Here is a 25,610-nt window from a genome sequence, read left to right on the forward strand (position 1 = left end):
TAACATCAAGTGCTTTGTGCTTCCAGCCTTCCACTCACAATCTCAAGCCCTTGGAAGCAGTGCTAGGCTTTCCTTTATGCTGATTTGAGCTCCCAGATTCAACCAGTGTTAACTGGCCAGCAACTCCAATGATCAAACACTACCAAGGGTCAATATTTGTGTGATTCTGCTTTGCCCCACTTCAAAGAATGTACTCCAGTATTTCAGCAAGACTTATATGGGGAGAACTGACTATAGGAAGGTGAAAGAGCCACTCACAAATATCATGAAAGTGGAAAAACATGGGCCACAAGTGAAAAAGGAAGACATGGGAATTTTCTAGCACTGACTGATTTCTGACATGTCCAGTTCATTAGGTATATACCTAAATATATACCATTAGGTATATACTTAAATAAACACCTCTCCTAACCATTTAGAGGTAACTTAAATTAATTTCTTTGTGTTAAAACCCAATCGTAACTCACAAGTTTGGTTTATTCTGTGAAAAAATACCAAGCTGAAATTTAAAAGAATTAGGTTCTAACCTTGGGCAACTTACCTTTGAATCCTTTACTTCTAGTTCTTAATGTATGATAAATATATAATTATTATTAGCTTTAATTTTTTTTTACTTTGAATTCTCTTACTTCTAATAAGTAATCTGTTGACTCGTTTTAGTTGTTGAGGACGTGTTCACTTCCCGATCTCTCAAAGCTGTTCAGAAGCCTCATGGATGTTCCCACTGTAGGAGATGTTCATCAAGACAATCTTGAAATTGATGAAATTGAAGATGAGCAAATTAAAGAAGGACCTTCGGATTCTGAAGACATGTAAGCATAATGTCCTTCATAAACACCAGCATTAATGTAATTTCTGAATTGATATTTTAAATAATATTCTAAAGAGAATAACTTATCTAGACATTTTTAAAAATGATCTGGGGGCCAGGGATTTAGCTCAGTGGTTCCGCCACCTGCCTTGCAAGCTCAAGAACCCGAGTTCGATCCCTGGTACCAAACAAACAGAAAAAGAAAATGATCTGTACCTGACTTTTCACTACTTTTTAACTTTTTACAACTTAAAGCATGGTTGTGAAATTTTGATAATGTACATCTACCTCTAAATTATATAGTAAATTTCGTTTGAGATATGAGAAAATGATTTCTGTTAGTGTTCATTGTCTTATTTACCACTGAGTATTGGTACCCTGGCTTGCATATAGTCAGTGCTTAGTAAATATTGGTTAAATGAATGAATGTTAGGAAGCTGTTTAATAGTAGAATAGCATATGATACAAAGATTACAGTGAGAAATTATGAGTAATTAATATCCTATACTTCTTCCGAAAAATGACCAGAAAGCTCCACCTATTTTTTCCCTTCATGTCTGATTTCATGGCCATGGCATCAGGGAGTTGGCATACATGCTAGTGGTTTTGTTTGTGTGGGATAGAGAGGTTACAATGCATGTGTGCATGTGTGTGTGTGCGTGTGTGTTATGAGAGCTTGTTTGGAGAGTCTAGCATGGGAGCACAGCTGCTCGTATATCCTTGATCAAAGAAATGGTCCTCCTCTATAGGGGATCATTGCTCTCTTGGACTGAGTAGGCAGCTTTGGGAGGGGGAGGCACATAGAGCAGTGAGGGAGGAAGGGGATACCCACCTAGCTAGCTGAATCAACCCTGGCGATCAGTGGGATAACAGATGTTGCAGCCAGGTCGCTCTCACATCCTGCATGTGTGTTCTCAATGTAATTTGATTGCTTTTATAAAATTCCTTTCCTTGTGATTCATGAGGAGTCTAGATTTCAGGGAGGAAATGTAACTGACAAGCTTCTGAGAGCTATGAAGAGTAGTGGCCCCTTAGATAAAAATCCTCCTTTAACTGCTTCAATAATAGCCTGCAAATGTTACAGTAGCCAGCTCAGAGAAATGTTATAAGGCTTTTGGGTAAATAAAATAAAAATATCCTTGAATAAAGTATTTATAAATGTATGATGTATTCAAATCACTCTGAGAATGAGTGAATTAGAATTTGTATGATTTATAATATTTTAAATTTCTTCCTGCTTTTTTGCCTTTGCCTTTAAATATAAACAACTTCTGTTTGTCTGCTTAAAACCTGCATAAGCCAGGATAACTGCATCTGACCCATTTTATTTTTCTGTTTCTCTTAAGCTTTGCTCATTGCTTTTTAAATTTCTAATGAAACTTTATTTCTAAAGTTGACTTTTTAAAAAATGTTTTTTCTGGTACCAGAGACTGACTGAACTCAGGACCTTGCACATGCAAGGCAGGCACAGCACCATTGAACTAAATCTTCAGCCTTACTTGTTTTTCATTTTTAACAGAGCTCTGTAGATTTATCTCACAGTTTGGAGGAAAAGTTACCTTTCTATGTTTGATTCTTTTGACAGCGGTCTTTAAATACAGTGGTACCTCAGTTTTTGTTTGCAAAGCATTTGGTTCACAAACAGAAGCACTTGGCAAACTTTTGTGACAAACATGACCAGAGCCATCTTTCCTACATGAACACAAAAGTGGCTGTCTTTTCCAAAATCATAGAACAAATTAAGTTCATGAACTGAAGTACCATTGTATTTTGATTTTGTGGTTTTAATCTCCCTATTGGCCACAGTATACTGCAACATCATTGAAAAAGTGCTAAGTTTTCTTCCCAATAATTTAATAAAATCATCCATTTTTAATTGAGTGAATTGTACCTTATTTGTGACTTGTGTTCTGTATTGCATAGAATTCTCCAAAAGAACAGAATTAATAGAAAAATATATGTATATATTGAAAATATATGTTATTAAAATGTTGGAGAAAAAACTTACCCAGCAGTTTGTTAACCATAAAGGTGCTGAATGTTATTTTTTACCAATAAGGGTATTAAAAACACACAAAGTATTTAATGAGTATGGTCAGTATAGAAGAATAAAAGATGAAAAGGTCACTCCTTCCAAACTGTGAAGGGATTTATTAAGTAAGTAGGATCACAGGATCAGAAGCAGGAGAGTCCATAATGGCCTTCTGCTTGCTAGAGAGCTAGAGGATCCAGTAGCTGCTCATTCCAAGAAGCTGGAAACCTCAGATTAAGAGGCACCAAGGATGCAATGCCAGTCTGAGACTGAAGGCCTGGAAGCCCCCCAGAGAGTTACTGTTTGAATCTGTGTGTAGAGATTAAATAAGCTGGAGTCTAGTGTCTACAGGAGTTGGTAATAGCAAAAAATGCACCCACTCGAGCAGAATGGAGCTTTTCAAAACACAGGCCAATTTCTCCTTCTTCCCCTTTTTGCTCCATCTAGGCTGCAAGACTATCGAATGATGCCACCCACAATCAGTACATGCCTTGCTCCCTCAATTTGCTGATATACTTGCCAGTCATGTCTGGATACTCCCAAGACGCCCCCAACAATATGCTTTACTAATCTGCTAGTCTTATCTTAATCCAGTCAAGCTGGTGATTAAAGTTAACTGTTATGTGTTCTTTTAATTACTAGTTGATGAGATAATTGGATTTTAAGAATTAGAAGCATTCAGTATTAATTTAAAAATCTGAAAATGAAGTTATGTTTTAAAGTGTCACTGTGTATTAATATAGGAAATTTCACTTGATATTTGTCTTTAAAAATGTCTACATTTTGCTCAAGGTTCTATAATAAAGCTAAATGAAAAGTGAATTCAGGACCTGATTTTAAAGTACCTTAAAATTGGCACCACTTCTACAACACCCAAGAAACACATTCTTTTAAAACTTGCTTCTTTCACTTAAAGTAGCATACAGGTATACTGGATCTTCAAGTTACAACTGGCCTGACATATGGACAACTTGGGTTACGAGAATTTTAGTTTTAACTTATGAGCAAAGTCTTGAGTTACAACCCAAATGCCAGCTACTTGTGCATCCAGATGGTCTCAGATACAGATTTAACCCTTAAAGAGTATCAATGCAATTATAAATGAAAAAGGAAAAATCATAGTGGACACCATTAAAATCCAAGGGTTTAAAAGAAACTATTTCAAAAACATATTCCATTAAATTGGAGAATCTAGAAGTGGATAAATTCCTAGATAATATAATTTACCAAAATTGAACAAGAAGATACAAAAATCCTGAAGAGACTGAGAGCAAGTAGTGATATTGAGGCAGTAATAAACTCTACCAACTGAAAAAAACCCAGGACCTGATGGATTCACTACTGAATTTTATCAGAACTTCAGAGAAGGACTAACACTAATATTTCTCAAACTCTGCCATGAAATTGAAAGGGAAGGAACATGACCAAACTCATTCCTTAAAGCCACCATGACCCTGATACCAAAACCAGACAAAGACTCAACAAAAAAAGACAACTGCAGGCTAATACCCTTAATGAACATAGATGCAAAAATCCTCAATAAGATAATTGTTAGCAGAATACAAATCATTAAAAAAAATCACTCATCATCACTATGTCAGCTCCATCCTAGGAGTGCAAGGATGGCACCATATGCATAAATAAATAAATGTAATATCATTATATAAATAGAAGCAAGGATAAAAATCACATGATCATCTCAGTGGAGGCTTTTTTGCAAAATAAATTCATGATAAATACTCTGATGAAAATAACTATATAAGAACCTTACCTCAAACTAATAAAAGCCAATTATGACAAAGCCACAGCCAACATCATATTAAATGCAGAAAAACTGAAAGCATTCTATCTAAAATCATCATGAAAATAAGCACGTCCATTCTCACCACTCCTCTTCAATGTAGTACTTGAAACTTGGGCCATTGCAATCAGTCAAGAGAAAGAAATAAAAGAGGAATAAGCAGATGATGTGATCCCTTACATAGAAGACCTAAAAAGCAAAATAAGACTCGACCAGAAGACTCATAGTGCTAGTAAACAAATTCAGAAATGTGACAAGATACAAAATCAGCATACAGAAGTCAATAGCATTCTTGTAAACCAATAATGAACCATAAAATCAGGAAAATATTTCTACTCATGGTAGCTCAAAAAAATAAAACAGTGCATCCTCAAGGTACAACTGGCCTGACATGAACAACTTAGTTTAACTAACTTAAACGAAGATTCATCTGCCTCTTGTTATCTATAGCATGTACCCAGGTAAACATCTAGATCTCAGCTGTATTGACTACAACCAACTTGAGTTACAACCAGCCCTCAGGAAACAATCAAGTTCCTAAGTCAAGGGCCTACTGTACACATACTTAAGAATCAACCTAACCAAGGAGGTAGAAGGCCTCTATAATGAAGACAACAGCGCTCTGAATAAAATTATTAAAGAATACATTCAAAAATCAACATCCCTTATTCATAGATAGGCAGAATCAAAAAACAGAGGTCATATTACCAAAAATGATACATAGATGTAATGTGGCTCTAATAAAAATACCAACAGTATTCTTTACAGAACTAAAAAAAAAAATCCTGAAATTTATAGAAACTAGAAGAGTCTCATTAAAGCCAAAGCAATCCTGAGCAAAAAGAGAAAAATGGAAGGCATTACAATTCTGAATTTCAAGTTACATTATAAAGCTACAATAATAAAAATAGCATAGTCCTGGCAAAAAAAATAGACATGTAGCCCAATGAAATAAAAGACACAGAAACAGCTCTATGAGCCTTTCCTTAGATATCTGATCTTTGACAAAGGGACTAAAAACAAACACTGGAGAAAAGATAAGAGTATTTAACAAATGGTGCTAGGAAAACTGGTTATCCATCTGTAAAAGAATCTAGACCCATTTCTCCAGATTCTAAAATAAAATAAAATATAAAAACAGGAATGTTAACTCTCCTGCAAGATAAGATAGGTAAAATACCTGAAGACATAGGCACAGTTGAGGATCTCTGAACAGAACCCTAGTTGCTCAAGAAATAAATCCAAGATTCAACAATTGGGATTATATCAAATTAAAACGTTTTTGCACAAAAAAGGAAACAGTCAAGAGTGAAGAGACAACCTACAGAATGGAAAAACTTTTACAGCTACTTCTTTGGTACGGGACTAATATCAAGACTATATAAAGAATTTTTTAAAAAACCATATTGAAATTAATAAACACTTTTCAAAAGAAAAAGTACACATAGCTAATAAGTACATGAAAAAATGCTCTGTATCTTTGGCCATTAATGAAATACAAATTAAGACAACAATCCAGTAATAATAATAATAACAAATATTGGCAAGGATGTGGGAATAGGGCAACTGTTCTGCATTGTTGGTAGGAATGTTAACTGGTACAACCAGAGTGGAAATCAGTATGAAGATGCCTCAAAATACTAAAAATAGAAATTCCATTTGACCTAGTTATACATACCTCTCCTGGATATCTTCCCAAAAGAGTTAAAGTCATACTACAGTGATATATGCATACAGCAGCCTAATTCACAATAAATTATAGGAACAGCCACCCACAGATGAATGGATAAAGAAAATGTGGGGTGTGTGTGTATGTAGATGATGGAGTATTACTCAACCATAAAGATAAATTTGAATCATCTGTAGGAAATGGATGACTCTTGAGACTAATGTTAAGTGACATAAACCAAACATTAAATATCACATGGTTTCTCTCATATTTTGAGATACTCAAAATATAAATAATTTGTTAAAAAAATAAATGAGAGATGTTAAGGAACAGGGTGGGAGGAGTACTGCAGGAGTTGAGGATAAGCATCTGGAGAAGGGGGAGAGGGCAGGGTGGGAAAAAGGGGATCACATATGGTCAAGATACTGTGTGTGTGTGTGTATGTTTGTATTAATTCCCCAAAATGAATGTAATTATTACATATCCCAAATATATACTTATAAAAAATCACTTAATGAGGTGAAAAAAATACTTTGATTCCATTTCCATGTCTCTAACATTAGTTTTATGGAGTTAAAATTTAAATAATAGGATGAAATTGTTTAATAAGCTATAAAGTACAATATAATACTTGTTAATAGAAAATATAAGCAAATATATAAATATAAACTAGCAGATATATAGTATTTTATTTCCGAAGCGGTTTGATCCTATTTTATCTTACTTGTATAAAGTAATTTATTCCAGTATTTATAATCCCACTAAAAATAGAAATAATACCCTGATCAATGCCTTGAAAATAAGATTTTCCAGTATTAATGTAGCATATTCTAATTACACAGGAAAGTCTATTATGTATTTTAGAAATATTTTTGAAAACACATATCTAAAGATCAGGTTCCTGGATTATCCTGTTAACCTGAACATATAGTTCCATCTCTGTAAGTGTGGGGCTGGGGGTTTAGCTTAGTAGTGAAGTACTTGGCCTAATGTGTAAGAAGCCCTGGGTTTGATCCCTGGCTGGCATCATTAAAAAGAAAAAAATTTTAATCTTACTGAGTTTATTGGTACTTTTTAAGTATACAGTACAGTTACATTCATCATGACAGATCTTGGTTCTCATCTGGTGTGAAAAAACTAAAAGTGTAAATTGTATAACTGTATACAAATTGAATAACTGATAATGTTAAATAGGAAGAAAGGGGCTAAAGTGTAGGAGAAGTGGGAAGGGTAGGGGAAAGGAAATAAGGGACAAGAAAAAATATGAGAAAATGAAAAAATGGAAACAAAGTCTTTGTAAATAGGGAGGGTGGAGGGGGTGAAGGGAGGGCAGAGGTAAGGGGAAAAAATGAGAATCAAGACTTGTCATGTAAAGTTACAAGATCCCAACAATGAATGTAACTGTACTGTATCCCTAAAATGTACCAATAAACTCAATTAAAGCTGAAAAATAAATAAATAAATAAATAAATACAAAGAAGCATGTACATATTGAGTTAAAGTAACATTTCAAAATCAGTAACATTGCAGTAATGTTTAATTTTCTAAATTTCAGTGTGTTTGAAGAAGCTGACACAGATTTACAAGAGCTTCGGGCCTCGATGGAGCAGTTACTGAGGGAGCAGCCTGGTGAAGAATACAGTGAGGAGGAAGAGTCAGCCCTAAAGAGCAGTGATGTAGAGCAGACTGCAAATGGCACGGACCTGGCAGATGAAGAGGACAATCCCAGCAGCGAAAGTGCCCTGAACGAAGAATGGCACTCAGGTGCATGGTCATGTTGTGGGCCTTTTTCTTTTTCAGTGTGTGTAAACATTTCAGGTACAGTGTATTTTTCTCATATCTGATAAGAGCCATATTCAGCTTTAATACTGAAGCATGGTTTTGTGCCCCTGCCTTTTTTCTTTTTCACACAAATGTGTGTATGGAGCTAATCCACTTCTTTCCCATTAAATTATGGCAATGACTTTTGATGGATTTTTATTGTTCCTTGTTCTCTATTTCTTGGGTTATTGCTCCATTAATAAGGATAACTTAATTTTTAACACTTTTCTTGTTTAGTTTTGAAACCATTCTTTGTTCATAGCATTACCTTTAACATGCATATAAAGTTCATGCATTTCAGTAACTATTTGGGATGAAGAACTAATGTGAAAAAAGATTCTTCAGTAATTTTTTTCAAAATATATTTGGTATGTACGTAGCAAAAGTATAGGGTATGTATAATTTCCTAATGTTTTCCCAAAATGTTATGTTGTGTGTCTTAGGACATCTGCTTTTTGCATGCTTTGTTATGTTATGATCTGTGTTATCAACTTTTAAAACACAGTTTTTAGAACTGACTGATTCAATGTAGAGCATGGAATATATTTTTTCCCCTTTTTTTAACTAAATTAAATGATGCTTCTGGGATTTTTTTTAGGTTGGTGGCAATGGCTAGAAATTTTTTTTAACCTGATTCACTGTTTACATCGAGTGACAACTGTTCATATTAGAAGTGTAAAGTAGTCTACTTCAGTAACATTATCCACATATTATAGAATTTTAGTCTAGGGTAAGAATGTATTATTTTTATAAGCATAAAATATATTTAGTTTTATTTTTTAGATAACAGTGATGGTGAGGCTACTAGTGAATGTGAATATGATAGTGTCTTCAACCATTTAGAGGAACTGAGACTTCACCTGGAGCAAGAAATAGGCTTTGAAAAGTTTTTTGAGGTTTATGAGAAAATAAAAGTAAGTAAAATGTCAACTGAAATACTTTTGAAATATGCTATGTTTGAATAATAGCGATGCATTAATGATCTTTATTGGTCATTAGATTTATCATAAATATATAATAAGTAAAGTCTCCAATCAGAGAAAGTTAGTATTGAAATGTTAATTTGTATTTGGAAATTTGTAGGCTATTCATGAAGATGAAGATGAAAATATTGAGATTTGTTCAGCAGTAGTTCAAAATATTTTGGGAAATGAACATCAACATCTTTATGCCAAGATTCTTCATTTAGTAATGGCAGATGGAGCCTATCAAGAAGGTAAGATTTTCTTACATGTCTTTGTATTTTAAATAAATATGAGAAAAAGATGACATGTAAATTGATGACCTTATATCACATGCATTTTGCTGAAATCAACATTAGAATACATACTGCTTTTTAAACAATTATAAAATTAACTGCCATGTATTTTTACTGATGTTTCATACACTTTTACTGACTTTGATTAATATCTTTTAATTATAAAAGTAAGTAGCCTTTAAATAAAAGAAATTTATAAAAGAATCATACCACAGTGATATATGTGCACCCATGTTTATAGTGGCACAGTTTATAATAGCTAAAACTTGGAAACAGCCCAATTGCCCATCAGTTGGAGACTGGATAAAGATGTGGTTTTTCTATAAAATGGAGTACTACTGAGTCATAAAGAATGAGAAACTTTATAGCTAAGTGAATGCACATTGAGGACATACTCTTCACATTTGTAAATACCAAGTAGTTTCTCTGGTGTGAAAAAAAGTGTAAATAAGGGTCAAGTTGTATAATTGATAATGCGAAATAGGAAGAAAAGGGCTAAAGGAGTAGGGGAAGTGGGACGGGTAGGGGAAAGGAAAGAAGGGAAAAGAAAAAATATGAGAAAAAGAAAAAATGGAAACAAAGTCTTTGTAAATGGGGGGGTGGAGAGGGTGAAGGGAGGGCAGGAGTATAGGGAAAGAATAAAAACCAAGATACATCATGTAAAGGTACACGATCCCAATGATGAATGTAACTGTAATGTATACTTAGAAAGTACCAATAAACTTAATGAAATAAATAAATAAATAAAAGAAATTTAAAGCCTCCTAACCAGATAGCTGTAGAAATCAAAATCATTCTTATCAAGGATGTGATACATAACTTGTATACACCTAACAGTTTTGAACAAGAATTTATTTTTTAAATATTTTCCAAAAAATCACTTTAACAGTTTATGCATAGACTAAAACTGATGGTTTTGAAGTTGATGTTGAATTTTGGCTATATAAATTTTCATAAAATTCATAAAAGATAAAATTAAATTTTAAAAAGCATTTGGAAAAAAAATCAGCATATCTGGCAAATGAGTGCAAGCAATATAATATGAAGCCAAGAATGAAGTCAGAATACAAAGTACATATTCCAAAATTCTCTGCATTCTTTAAAGACAAAGCACAAATTAGATTTTGATCTTTCTAGCAAAGCAAGAAACTTAAGTAATTAAATGAGTCACAGTGTTCATGGGACAAGTCATATTAGTTACTCAGAGGACAGATAATTTTGGTATTGAAACCAATGTAAAAACTTCCCATGATGCTTAAAAAGAAGCAACTGTCATACAGTGTTTGTCATTTTGAATAACATATGGATTACTTAAGGAGAAAAAGTTTTTCCAGGAACAAGAATCCAAAGATCCACCCCAGTACAAACTCAAGTGTTAGTCTTTGGAAATTTCTGTCAGTTGTGAATTACCATTATAATACAGATGTTTTATTTTTCTGAATAGTAAAATATCATCAAAATAAAATTCTATTTTGTGTCTATGTGTGTGGTGCTTGGCATTGAACCTAGGGCTGTCATGCTGAGTGACATCCCAGGCAAGCATTATCTAGAATTTATGGATTTCTGATTTTATTAAGATCTTAGGCTCCATCTTCTAAAAACAGTACTACAATGAAAAATATCCTCAGTAATTCTTACAGTATTTGGATTTCATGAGTCCTTTTCTCATAATTTCTCATAATATGTCATAGTGTAAATTACTGGCATGAGGCCTGAGAGTGATTCCAAGTAAACATCATCCTAGTTGTGTTTGTGTCCATACTGTCCACCCTTCAGGCGGTTCTCCAGTGTTTTCCATGGAGCTTTTCACACTAATCAGCAGCAGTATGCTCAGGCCTCAGCTTTGCATGTCATGTATCTAGAGAGCTTTTATTTTGCTCTCCCTCTTAGGTGGGGATCTGTGCCTACATAGAAGGTCTCCCCATCCCACAAAAGCCAAGAATCAGGCCAGGCTAATCAATCCCTCAAGAAGCACTATCAGATTTTCCCTAGCATACAGTCAGGAAGTAAAGACTCCAAAGTTCTGTAGCATAGAGCCTGGCAGCAATTTCTTTAGCCTAGAAAAAAAGAATATAAAGCAGTTAAAACCAAATAGCTATTTTTTTAAAAAAAACCAAAAATCTCTGGTAAACATTAAAAAAAAATTCTTAGGCTGAGCGTGGTGGTGCAAGCCCATAATCCCATCACTCGGGAGGCTGAGGCAGGAAGATCACTATGAGTTTGAGACCGGGCTGGGCTACCTAGTGAGTTCCAGGTCAGTCCCATCTATGTAGTGAGACCCTGTCTCAAAAAACAAAAAAACAAAAACAAAAACAAAAAAACAGCTCATATAAAGTTATAACTTAAAATATAGCTACTATATAAACAAGTTGTAAAATGTATATTGCATTATTCAAATATTCAAATAGCTTACTATTTTGTATGGTTAATTATTAGATAGGTAAAGGATAGACAATGACTGGATTTGGAATATAAATCAGTCTATAATCTGACCAGTATTTTGGCAATCTTATAGACACTTGTCTTTTAGCCTATATTTGGAGATAATAAAACCATGTGAATGATTACATACTTTTATTCTCTGTATTGGATGGGAGAGCAAAAATGGGAGACAGTACAAAATTTTTTCTAGCTGACTCAAAAGTAGCATTGAGTCATTAAGGGGTGTGTTAAAAAGATCAGTTAGCACCTTTCTGTTGTTATTTCACTGGAAATTGAGTCCTGAAAAAGTCTAATTAATTTCCTTGATATTGTTAACAGTGGGGTTTGGTACACGTATCAGTAACTGTACCTTTTAATAAAGCTAATACCGATTAGTCCATGGTGAGGTACTCTCCAATGTCAGAAGTCAAATAGAACTAGTACTATTCTTAATAGGTACCTGCACAAGGAGAGGAGTTTAACAGTGGTCAGTGGTAAACTGATGGAGATACTAAGTACACATAAGCCACATAGAATAGTAGCACTAGCAGCCAAACTCATAGATTCTTAAAAGTAAACATGTACCTTCCTTGCACATTCATTTCAGATGAGACGTTGTGCTATGCTTATGTAATGATTCTACACAGTAGTTAAAATAATTCTATACAGCAATTAAATACTTTCTATCAGGCCAGGAATTTAACTTAATAGCGCTGTGCCTGTCTCGCCAGCACAAGGTCCTGAGTTTGATCACTGGTACTGCTACTACTACTACTACTACTGGTACTACTACTACTACTACTACTACTACTACCACTACTACTCATAATAATAATAATTTCTATCTATTCAATAGTCAAAAAGTATATGATACCACTTATTTAATGTTTAAAGACAATTTTGTCTCACTGTATAAATATTTAATAAAAGTGGAAAACCATAAGAAGAATGAATACACATTAATTTCAGCCTCCTGACTTTGGAATGTGGCTCAATAGTAGAGCATTTGCCCAGCATGTGTAACAACCTGGGTTTGATCCAAAAGGAAGGAAGGAATGGAGGGAGGGAAAGAAAAGGAGACAAGGGAAGAAAAGGGGAGGGGAGGAGAAAGAGGAAGGAAGAGAGAGAGGGAAGAAGAAGAAAAGAGGAAAGGTAGAAGGAAGTGGAAAAAAGAAAGGGAGAGAGGAAGAGACAGAAGGAAAGCGACAAGAGGGAAAGAAGGCCAAAACATGTAAATACGAACAGTTAATTACATTATACCATAACAATATACAGATATTGAAATTGATGTGGAATATATCCATGGTTTCTATTTTCCATATGGAAAAGTTGAAAGCTTCACAGAGATCACCTATACCTACTATGCGAATCCAACCATTAACATTTTTAATCTTCCTTTATCATTTTGCTTGCTCTTGTCCTTCTTTCCATTCACAACATATATATATATATTTTGGGGGTCGGCTACCGGGGATTGAACTCAGGTCCTTGTGCTTGTAAGGCAGGTGGTGGAACCACTGAGCTAAATCCCCGGCCCCCATAATATATTTTAAATGGAAAAACACATGTCTCAAAATTATATTTTGGTATAATTTTTGAAAAGAAATTTTGAAAGATTTATATGTAATTATTAGCTTTGGTTATCCTCTAATGATTTTTGCTTCCCACATTATTCTTTCTTACATTGTATGAATATCTTATCAGTATGTACTATTATAATGAATACTGCATCTAAAACTGCATTAATACTTTTTCTTTAGTATGTAAAAGAATTTTTTTACTAAGCAGATACAATTGAATTTGAAATAAAATAAATTAATTTTGTTCTATTTCTACAGATAATGATGAATAATCCTCAGGACTTTCTTTAATCCTCAGCAAAATGAAAGCGTTGGAATTTGGCTGATCAGAATAATAAGCTTCAGTTGGAAATACAGAGATTATAAGAAACTAGATTTAAGATGGGCGTGCTTATTAGTTGATAAAGATGGAAAAACATGGTTTCTCAGTTAAGATTCTGGCATTTTATCTATTTTGTTTGTTGAATTTTACAGTTAAATACTATAGAATATATATTTGATCAAATCACCAACCAAAGCATAAGCAGCATTGACCCTGAATTGGACTTAATGATTTTTGAAGATTTACCATGCAATAAAGTAGCTTTGACTTAGGTTGAAGAAGTTATCTCTGTCATGAGAGACCTGCCTGTGGTTTTTCATTTAAGTAGTTAAGCATGCCCCCCTCCCACAGTGCTTGTTTTCATCCTGGCCAGCAATTCTGCACTAGGTAACCTTGTCAAGGGCTCTATTTAAATCTTTACATTTTGAAGTGGAATTTTTAGCTTTGAAGTTTATATTCTCAAGTTATTTTTCAACCAGTGTGTCTCTTAAACTAGTTGTGTAGAAACAGTTTTAGAAATCATTGAAAGATATGATTATGAGTGATTCACAAAATTATATTTCCTAATATTTAAGAAGTTGGTTACTTCTACTTCTTTTAAGGACCAGAAATATTATGTCTTAAAAATTAAGCTGTGAAGTTTAACACTGACCTAGCATATAGTATAAAGTAATCCTTTGGTTTTTTACTTCCTGTCATCCATGTGCTTCAGTGGCAATAGGAGGTTAAGAAAGAAAAAGAATCATTTTTATTTTGACAGTGACGGTTTTGGTAACTAATGTGTGTAAATGTTTGCTTTTTTATTTTCATTATGAGAGGATTTACTTAGGTTATTGAGGTGCTGGTCACACAGCTTCAATTACACTATTCCAAGTATTACATGGTTTCATTAGAGATGCCTACTGTCTGGAAGTTTTTAGGGATAACAGCAGAATTTTTGAGCCTCTGAGCAGCCTGATTGGCATAGTCTAAAACTTGAAAAATAAAACTTTGTCTTGCACAACTATCAGTACTATGTTGAATTTATTATGTATATTATTTTCTAACATCCAAAACTAAACAGTTGATTTTTATGTTTATTTTATATTACTATTAAATTTTTATTATCTACCTAAAGTAAATCATTGCTTGTCTTTATTTATTAGCACTTTTCTCAGTAAGATGATTCTGCCCCTGATGATCACCTTTTTTAAAAGGAGGAACATTTGAATTGTATACTTTGATTCTCTGCAATCCTGAAAGGTGAGAATGATTGGAGGCATTTGTTAATTTTTAAACTATTAGAAAAGCAAATAGTGGTATAACACAGAAAAATGAGCTGTTTTTCCAATATTTTAAAAGACGTCATATATACAGAAATAGGGAAGACAAATAGGATTTGTGCCATCTCTAGTCTATGGGGAGTGAAAGGCTCTGGAAGGGTGTTATGGAAAGGTTGTGCCAATGGCAAGAGAACTGTCATTGTTCAGTAAAGTGTATTGTGGGTATCGGTTGTAAAATGTAGGTGCATCTGTAGTTCATAGAATGTCAGCTCTAAAAAGGAATTATCAGGATACTTTAGTCTTATCTCCATTTAACGGGCAAGAACATTGCGTTATAACATGAAATTGTCACTTACTTAAAAGGGAAAGGTTAGGCCAGTTCCCAGGTCTTAAATTGGGCTTTTAGTTGCACATTCTTTTGAAATTTGTCTTTTATAAATTTGAATTATATATATATAAATAAAATTGGATATAGCTGATCATATAAATGAGTCCACAAGAAACCATATATACACTTCAGGAAAAGAACTTGTATAAGTATTTCAATATTAAATTTATGGAGAAATGAAAATGCTAATGTGCATGTGACAAATCAGTTAATTTGCTGGGAGTCAGTGTCTAGTGTATATTAATACAAGTTTTTCTTTTCCTGAAGTGTGTATAAATTTTTTGACAGATTCTGTTTATGTTTATGTTATGCTTACAATAGCTGCCTGCAGAGTCAGGTGTGGGAGAATACAAAAGGGGCATCTGCAGCAAATAACCCAGTCAATTGTGTGAAACCTGGAGGTCACTGCAGAGTCCCACTGGGGTCGATATTGGGAAGCCTGTGAGCCTATGCTAGAAGGTGGAATAGTCTGTGTTGCAAGGCTGGAGAGTCTGTGCTGGAAGCCTGGAGACAAACCTGTGAATTTGATGGTGAAGACTGGAGCTCCTTCAAGGAAACAGAAGCAAGACTTCCTTCTTTCCCTTTTCATTCCATCCAGGCTAGAAGCATATTGGTTGGTGTCACCCACACCAGTGTGGGTCTTCTCTCTTCAGAAAGTCCGTCATCCATACACAACCAGAACTGTGCTGAGCCAATCAGCTGGGAGTTTTTTACTCAAGTTGACACAGTCATTAACTTTCACAAGAATAAATTTGATTGGGAAAAATACTTTTAACATTAATGCTTAATAATTTTTACAGATATTTCCTGTTTCTGGGAATAGCGTAGTAACTTTTCTACCAAAAACAGATTTTTAAAAAAAATTTTATCACTACATTTTAAATATACATAATGATAACATTCATCACAAGGAATTTGTACCTGTACATAATATATTGTGCTGCTTCTTTTTGAAAACAGATTTTTAGACTTTATTTTGTTTTTGCTTTTTGGATGTTTTGTTGTTGTTGTTTAGGGGAGATGTTGTTTTTATTTTTTGTTTTGTTTCATTTTTTGAGACAAGATCTTGTTGTGTAGACCAGGCTGGCCCTAAATTCACAGTGATCCTTCTGGCTCAGCCTCCTGAGTACTGGGATTGCAGACATGCACCACCATGCCCAGCAGCTTTTAAATAGTAAAATTAAGTTTTTTTCCTTAAAAGTTAACACACATTTTGGCCCTTATCACTGGATGGAGCTTTTTTAAGACTGTGTGTGTGTGTGTGTGTGTGTGTGTTTGTGTGTACAAATCTAAAAAACACAGGTAAAAAGATGATAAATTATAAGAACAAAGCTCAAAGAAAGCCTCAAACCAGAGAGGTATATGGAATATTAAATACAGTAAAGCCACTTCTGACTTGAAAGAACATGCAATACTTTGGTGAGCTCATAGGACAAAGAGGGTAGGAGGCTAGACCACGGGCCATTTAAGTTAGAGAATCTTGTAGGAAACTCTTCAAAAAGGTATAAAGGAGAACTAAAACTAAGCCCAGTCCCAGATTTAGGGGATATAAGAAGAAAATAAGACACACCAAAAAAATCAAAATTGTAAACACAGACCAACCTTCAAAAACATTTGAGCCTAGGGCTGGGGATTTAGCTCAGTGGTTCCTCTCCTGCCTCGCAAGCACTCAAGGACCCAAGTTCGATCCCTGGTACCAAAAAAAAAAAAACAAAAAACAAAAAACATTTGAGCCTTGAGCACCACAGTCTTGAGTAGCCAAGGAACATTAGATTCTAACAATGTAAGGTGATCCCTAACTAGCAGTAACCCCTGGAACCTAACAGAAGCCAATCCAGTGCTTCTCAGCAGGAAGGCACACTTTTTTTTTCTTTAATTGAGTTTATTGGTACATTTTAGGGATACGGTACAGTTACATTCATTGTTGGGATCTTGTACCTCTACATGACAAGTCTTGGTTCTCATTTTTTCCCCTTACCTCTGCCCTCCCTTCACCCCCTCCTCCCCTCCCCATCTACAAACACTTTATTTTCATCTTTTCATTCTCCCACATTTTTTTCTTTTCCCTTTTAATCTTCCCCTACCCATCCCACCTTCCCTACACCTTTAGCTCCTTTCTTCCCATTTCTAAATGTCAGTAATCTTATTAGAATCTTATGCATTGTTGCAGATTATTCACACCAGGGAAATTATTCGGTATTTACACATGTGAAGGCACACTTTTTTTGTGGCTTATAAAGCACTGTAGGTAAATTTTCATGTGCTGTGGCTAATGTGGTAGCAAAGATAAAACAGTACACAACAAATCAAGATAGAACAACTAGTAAGTAGCAGGGTTAGGATCTTCACGGGCTTTAGATACTAAGCAAAATAAACTGGAAAATACTATAAGGAAAGAAAATATTAACAATGATGTACATTTAAAGAGCCAAATAGAATTCATATACAATAATCAAAATTGAAAAAGTGGGCATGATTGCCCCCAAATTACATGGCAGGAAAGATAATCTTGAAATTGGAACATATTATTTATAATGTGACAGAGAATAAAGATGGAAAAAATGCAGAAGAAACATCAATTCAAAGAGAATGCCTAACATGTCTTTGATTGGTGCCCAGAGAAAAGAATGAGGTAAAGTAATTTATTAAACAGATAAAGGCTGAGAGTTCTAGAGTTCTTCAGAACTACTATAAAACATCAATCCATGGGTTAAACAAGGCCAGTAATTTCAACCAGGATTAAGTAAAAGAAATATACCTAGTCTCCTTCAACTGAAACTATTTAAAAAAAGAGAGAGAAAAGCCAAAGATTAAAACAAAAAACATGTGCTGGGCATGGTGACGCACACCTGCAATTCCAGCACTCTGCAGGTAGGGGCAAGAGGATCACTGAGTTCAAGGCTAACCTGGACTACAAAGTGAGTTTGAGGCCAGCCTGAACTACATAGCAAAACCCTATCTCATAAAACACACACACACACACACACACACACACACACACACACACAAACTCGTGATACTTTTAATGCACATTAAAAAAAAATCTCATTCCAGAATTAATACTGTATTAGTTCTCTTTTTGTTACTATAGTGAAACACTCGAGGCAGAGACCTGATAAAGAAAAGAGATTTGTTTAGCTCATATTTTTGAAGGCTGAAACCCCACAAAGCATTTCTCAGGCTCAAGCTTCTGTAATAAACTTCTCGGGAACTTTCCTTTAATCCCTCTGAGGGCCCTCGGTGGGTCCACGCCATCTAACCACTACCAAGCACCCAACACATGAACCTTTGGGGACACTCAAACCACATATGTAACAAAAGTATTTTTTAATTATGCAAAAAACTGGATTCTGACTGAAACACTAGACAAAAGGCCAGTGCCACCAAAGAAGGAAAAAAAGCAAAATGGGCTCTAACTCCTCAAGTTTACAGCCAGGAACAGCATGATGTGGAGTGGAGAGGATGGATCAGAACAAAGCCAGGGGCTTTCCTAAATTAAGGAGACAGAAATTAGAATTTAGAAAGGTGAAAACATCCAGAATCTGTAGGGCAGTGTACATTTACCAAGACAGACCATATTTTGGACCTAAACATTGTATGGACAAATTTTAAATTAGTTCATACAAAGTATGTTTTTTGAACACAATGGAGTTGAATTTTAAAATCCATTTTTAACGTTTCTGGAAAAATCTCTCTAGATACTTGGAAATCAAATATACTTGTAAATGACCTATCGGCCAAAAGAGAACTTACAGCCAAAATCAGAAATATTTTGAATGAAAGTTAAAATGTCACCTTTGTATTTGTGGGATGCATCTTTTTTGAGGTGAAGTACTGACACTGAGTTCACTATGTCGATGGCTCAAACTCCCGTTTCTCTTTCTTCAGCCTCCCCACTAGTGCTGAGAGTAGAAGCATGTGCCACCATGCCCAGCTTTGGATGTTTCTAAAAGACAGGTGAAAGTGAAATGTTTTACATTAAACAGACTATTAAAAATACAGTTCAATAACTTCAGTTTTTACCATAAAAAACAGAAGAAAAGAAAAATCCAAAATAGGCTTTTCTGAAAAGAAATGATTGTTAAAGTCAGAGAAACCAGTGACATGCACACAAAAGTCAGAGAAGCCAAAACTAGTACTTTTAACAAATCAAAAAAACAAATCTCTAGCTATAGTAAAAAATAAAGTTAAGAGAAATCAGAAATTACAAGAATGATGGTAAATCATTATAGATCTGAGACATTAAATGGACAATAATATGAGTAATTAATGCCAATATAGTTGAAAATGAGTAAAAATGTTTTTCTTCAGCAAAAAAACTACCTGTATTATGCTGCCATAACAACTCATCATGGATCCAGTGATGTAAATGACAGAAATCAGTTTTCTAGTCATTCTAGAGGGCAGAAGTCCAAGATCAAGGTTGTGGTGATCTGGTTGCTGGTGTGGGCGCTCTTCCTGGCTTGTCAATGACATTCATACTATGTTCCCACCTGGTTTTTCCTCAGTGATGCTAGAGGAGGTGGAAGTATACTCTCTGATATCCCTTCTTATAAGAATACACTATCCTGTAGGATCAAGACCCCACTCTTGGGCCATGCGTGGTGGTGCACACCTATAATCCCAGCAACTGGGGAGGCAGAGGCAAGAGGATCTCTGCGAGTTTCAGGCTAGTCTGGGCTACATACTGAGTTAAGGGCCAGCCTGAACCACAAAGCGAGACCCTGTCTCAAAAAACAAACAAAAACACACTATTATGATCTCACTTAACTTTAACCACCTCCTTAGAACCCCCACCTCCAAATGGAGCCACACTGGGTATTAGGGCTTCAATATGAGTTTTGGGAGGGTCACAAACATTTAATCCATAACACCACAAAGAGCTCACCCAAGAATACAAAATTAGACTAGTCTTATATATAGTTATAAAATAGAATTTCAGTTTAAAACTTTCTGCAAAGAAATCTTTGGGCCCAGATGGTTTCATTGATGAATTCCATCAAACATTTCTGGAAGAAATAGTACCAATAGTCTACTGAGATAGAACTAGGGAACAGACTGCCAGGAACATTTTAACTCCTGTTTTAACAGCATAACATTACCTGTTTCCAAAGCTAAAGCAAACAAAATAAAAATAATTTTTTAAAAAACCAACAACTACAGACTCGTATACCTCACACAGATTGATGAAAACAGTTTTTCAATACATAAAAAGAATAGTGCATCCAATTCAAGTGGAATATATGACAGGAATGCAAGATGAGTTTAATATCTGAAAAGCATCTAATGTAATTCATTGTATTAACAGACTAGAAAAGAAAGCTCCTGCAACAGAAAAAGGCATTTGATAAATCCAACTTCCATTTTTCATAAAATCTCTGCAGTGGAATAGAAGGGAAATGCTTCAATCTGATAAATGTCACCTAAAAGATAAACTAACATACCTACAACTGACATGCTTATGGGTGAAAGCAAAGTTTTCTCTCCAAGTGGAAAAAGCAAAGATTTCTGTTTGTACCACTTGCATTCTACTTCGAACTGGGGATTCTCACCATTGAAATGATAAAAAAATAATGATTAACTCAATGACTGCAGTTTGAAAAGAAGCCACTTTGTTCACTAATGACTTGGTAGTTATGATGCAGGAAATCCTAAGGAATTTACCCAAATGTGCTAAGAACTATAAAAAGAAGTATGATTGCAGGCTACAAAGCCAGTGTTAAAAGTCAATTTCTATATGCTATCAATGAGAAATTCAAATTTTATAAATGTAATTTATAACATCAAAATACGAAATACTTAGGGATGAGTTTGACAAAATATATGTAAAACTGGTATACTGAAAATTGCAAAGAGAAGTTAAGAAGTTAAAGAGAAGTTAAAGATCTAAGTGACCATATTTGCCCTATTTGTAAATGCAAAAATACTTATTTCCAAGAAAACATAGGAGAAATCTTAGTTATCTTTAAAGGCTTGGCAAAAGTTCCTTAAACAATGAAAAACTGCAAAATAAAAAATTTTGAAAAGTAATTTGATTTTCTATAATTACAACTTTTCAAAAGATGCTGTTTAGCTAGGTATAGTGGTGCATGCCTGTAATCTCAGCACTCTGGGAAGCTGAGGCAGGAAGATCACAAATTTGAGCTAGCCTAGGCAACTCAAAAGAAAAATATTTAAAATGGACTGGAGATGTACCTTAGTGTGTAGGCTCTGTGTTCAATCTGTAATTCCTCAATACCAAGAAGTATAAAAGGTACTTTTTAAAAAATGAAAATGCACATCCTGGGAAATGTCTATAAAACATATCTGAAAAAATATGTACAATATGTAAAGAACACATATAACAAGTCAAACAACCCAGTATGAAAATGGGCAAAATCTTTAAATTTAGCCTTAAAGATGATGAATGTCAAGCTCATGAAATGATACTACAGTAGTCCCCCCTTGTTGTAGTTCGGATCTTAACTGTCCCCCTGAAGACTCCATTGGTAAAGGCTTGGTTACCAGCCTGTGGAGCTCTGGGAGATGGTGGAACCTTTAAGAGGTGGGGCCTAGTGGAATGGACAGGAAATTAGGTCATTGAGGGTGAGCCCTTAAAAGGGATATTAGAAGCCTAGCCTCCCTCTCCTCTCTTCCCTTACCTTCTCCTTGCCTTTTCCTTTCCTCCTCTTCCTGTCTTCCTCCTCATTCCTCTTTTTTCTCTCTCCCCTCCTTCCTTCCTTCTGCCTCCCCCTACTCTTTCCCTTCTGTCCTCCTTACTTTCCTCTCCTCCCGTCCAGCATTCCTCCCTCTTACTCTTCTCTCTCCATCTTTCTTCCCTCCATCCTAACCCCCTTCTCTCCTCTCCCCCTCCCTAACTACCATGAACTGAGCCGCTTTGTTTCACCACATGCTTTCTACTGTGTATATGCTTCCCCTTTGGCCAACTGCAATCTGAAACCGTGAGCCAAAGTAAATCTTCCTTAATGTTAGTTACCTCAGGTATTTTGTCACAGAGACAGCTAACATACTAAGATGTAAAGCACCAAGAGAATTAATATATTTATTCATATGTATCCTTAGAAAATATATTGTCCATCTCAGCTCTTTCCTGCTTGACATAAATTAAAAATAATAGTTACAGGTCACGGTGGTGGAATGTGTACTTCTGGTTGTCTAATTTATTTAAAGTTTATTTTAACTACATTCTGGCCTAGAACCACGAACACCAGATGCATCCATAGTATCCAAAAAAGCTCAACTATTTATCTTAATTTTAAAACTTTATTAATTTTATTAAAGAGTTTGAGGAGTGTTGGCATTACATCTTCCCTGAAGTTCTTGTAAAATTCAGCAGTGAATTCATCAGGACCTTGGTTTTTGTTGGTATGTTCTTGTTTGTTTGTTTGCATCTGCTTTAATTTTATTGCCTCTTACTGAATTATTCAGGTTTTTTTTATGTTTTTGGCTCACTTTTGGTAACTCATATGTACCTAGGAATCTATTCTTGTGAATTCTCTAATTTATTGGGGTACAGGTTTTCAAACTAATTGCTAATAATCTTCTGAATTTTGGCAGTTTCTGTGGTGATTGCACCTTTTTCATTTTGTATTCATTTGGGTCTTTTACCTTTTTTGATAAGATTAGCTAGGGTTTGTCTACTTTGTTCTTTCAAATAACCAGCTTTTCATTTTATTGATTTTTTTATATTTTTTTACTCCTAATTTCATTTTTTGGCTTTAATTTTTATAATTTCTTCCTGTTCCTGGATAGGTGGAACCAATAAAGTCAAAATGGCCAACTTCCAAAAATGATAGTATATTTAGCACAGACCCCATCAAAATACCAAAAGCACTTCTCACAGAACTAGAGAAAATAATCCTAAAATTCATATGGAACCAGAAGAGACTAGAATAGCAAAAGCAATCTGGAGAAATAAGAGCAAAGCAGGAGACATCACAATCCCAGATTTCAATTTATATTACAAAGCTACAGTTATAAAAACATCATGGTACTGGCACAAAAATAGACACATGGTTCAATGGAATGGGATAGAGGAAGTAGAAACACCCCCAGCCACATTTAGCTATCTAATCTTTGACAAAGTGGCCAAGCACATATGCTGGAGGGAAGGTAGCCTCTTTAATAAATGGTGCAGGGAAAACAGATGCAGATGATTAAATCCCAACCCACATATCTCACTATGTACTAAACAAAATCAAAATAGGTCCAAAATAGGTTAAAACATTAACAATTTGCTAGAAGATAAAATAGGTAAAACTCTTGAAGATATACAGGCATAGGCAAAGATTTTCTGAACAGAACTCCAACAATAAAATAAATAACCAAGAATCAGTAAATTTGGTCATATGAAATTAAAATCTTACACACAACAAAGGAAACAACCAAGAGAGTGAAGAGACAGTCTACAAAAAGGGGAGGAAAGCACCACTGTAACTCAGCCAGAGGACTAATAACTAGATATATAAGAAAATTAAAAAAAAATTATACCCCCAAAATAGAAGATCCAATTTAAAAAATGACCAACATAAGTGAATAGACACTTCTCAGTTGAAATAAAATGGTCAACAAGTACATGAAAAGTTGTTCAACATCTCTGGCCATTAGTGAAATACACAATAAAACACCACTGTGATGGTTGATTGTATCAAATTGAGTAAGAGAAGATCAACTAAAGTGGCTCAGAAATTCCACACCCTAGGCTGTGGAAGATCCACCCTAGGGTGGCTTGTCACCTGGATGCTCTAAAGGGGAAATGAAGGATGGATGGAATTGCTTCTCTTTCTTTGAAGGAGCTCTAGTGTTTGCCTTCACCTTGGAATCATCTCCTGGCTTCTAGCTCAGATCCTTCAGCCTTCTGGTGTAGACTTGCCTCCTGACATGGACTAGCATGGGACACTGTAGTGAGCTCCAGACCTTTGAACTGAATATTTGGTCTCCAATGTGCAGACAGACCCGCTGGACTCTTCCTCCTCTGACTCTGTGAGTGGCTATTTCAAGCCAATCTTATATATTCTTATATATTTGTATATCTCATGTTGTATATGTTTCTTTAGTAAACAATACTAATACAAAGTTTGGTATTGGGAGTGGCTCTAGAGAAACAGAGTTGTACAGATGAAATTCTTTAATGGCTTTAGAGGTTCCTGGAATCAGCTCTCTAGTTTGATGAGACCTACAGACGCAATGGTCTGTCCTACTTCTGTAGGGAATATTGATAGTCCTTGGCATGAACTGTTTAAAGAAATATGCAAGACAGATCCATTTGATTATCCTAATTCACGACTTGTGAGATGTAAGAAGTTTAGCGATTTCATAGTTGAAAGTTTTGAATAGTTTTGGTATAGTGGGAAGTATAATGAGGCTGTGTGTTTGGTGTTAGCATCTCTGGACAAACAGCTGAAGGAAAAGCAACTCAAAATATCCATAGGAAACTTACAGTTAATTGTGAGGGCAAATTAATAAAGGAAAGTAAGGCGCTCAAAGATTCAAATTCCCACCTTCAGACACATAAGAAATTTATAAGTTTCTATGTGTGTCCTGAAATAAAATCTGTCTTTTAGCTGCAGGGCTGAGATTGCAGAAATCCAAACATAAGTCCTCATAATTTGATTGGCTGAACTACAGCATACTTTTAATACTCAGCCTTGAAGGCTATCTGAAGCAAAGGTGAAGATGCTGATCAGAAAAGAATGGGATCCCATAAACTGGGATGGAGACGTTTAGGAGGATCCTGACTTGAGTTTATAGATTCTAATGAGATTATTTTGCCAGAGGAAGGTATTTCCCTACTTGCAGTGGCAGAGGCATCCTCACCCCACCCACTGTAGTGTTGGTTTCTCCTAGTTACCTGAGGAAACTGATCCTGCACTAAGAGTGATACCACTAACCCACTCAGCCCTCACCCTCACCACCCACCTCCAGACCTATAACCAGGCTCAAATCACAGAGAGTACCTAAGAGTGAGATATGTAGTGTGACCCTTGAGATCCACTATTCTCCCAAAGAATTGCTTGGGCTTTCTAACTCTTACAAGCAGAAGCCTGATGAGCAAGTGTGGGAATGGATTTTATGGATGTAGGATAATGGTGGCAAAAATATATACAACTGAATCAGGCTGAGTTTGTTGATATGGGCCCATTAAGCAGAGATTCTGAATTTAATGTTGCAGCTCATGGAGTAAAGAAGGTTTATTTGGCTGGTGGGAAGAAGTATGGATCAAAAGATGACCCACTGTCAGTGAGT

General features: G+C 35.1%; 1 protein-coding gene across 10 annotated transcripts in view; it reads left to right on the forward strand.

Annotated features, from left to right (window-relative positions):
- Positions 1–14,819, forward strand: part of Nek1 (NIMA related kinase 1) — a 149,127-nt gene extending 134,308 nt beyond the window's left edge. For 9 of the 10 annotated variants that reach the window (XM_010629848.3, XM_010629847.3, XM_010629846.3 and 6 more), the window contains 5 exons: positions 661–812; positions 7,869–8,077; positions 8,918–9,048; positions 9,218–9,350; positions 13,652–14,818. In XM_010629848.3, coding sequence (XP_010628150.1) covers positions 661–812; positions 7,869–8,077; positions 8,918–9,048; positions 9,218–9,350; positions 13,652–13,665 — 639 coding nt within the window. In that variant the 3' untranslated portion in view covers positions 13,666–14,818. Of the gene's footprint in view, positions 1–660; positions 813–7,868; positions 8,078–8,917; positions 9,049–9,217; positions 9,351–13,651 lie in introns of all 10 variants that reach the window. The other variant, XM_010629850.3, reaches the window with a different exon arrangement.
- The last annotated feature ends 10,791 nt before the right edge of the window (positions 14,820–25,610 follow it).

Source organism: Fukomys damarensis, unplaced genomic scaffold, assembly GCF_012274545.1.
Source record: "Fukomys damarensis isolate Sample0158 unplaced genomic scaffold, DMR_v1.0_HiC HiC_scaffold_18, whole genome shotgun sequence".
Lineage (NCBI taxonomy): Eukaryota > Metazoa > Chordata > Mammalia > Rodentia > Bathyergidae > Fukomys > Fukomys damarensis.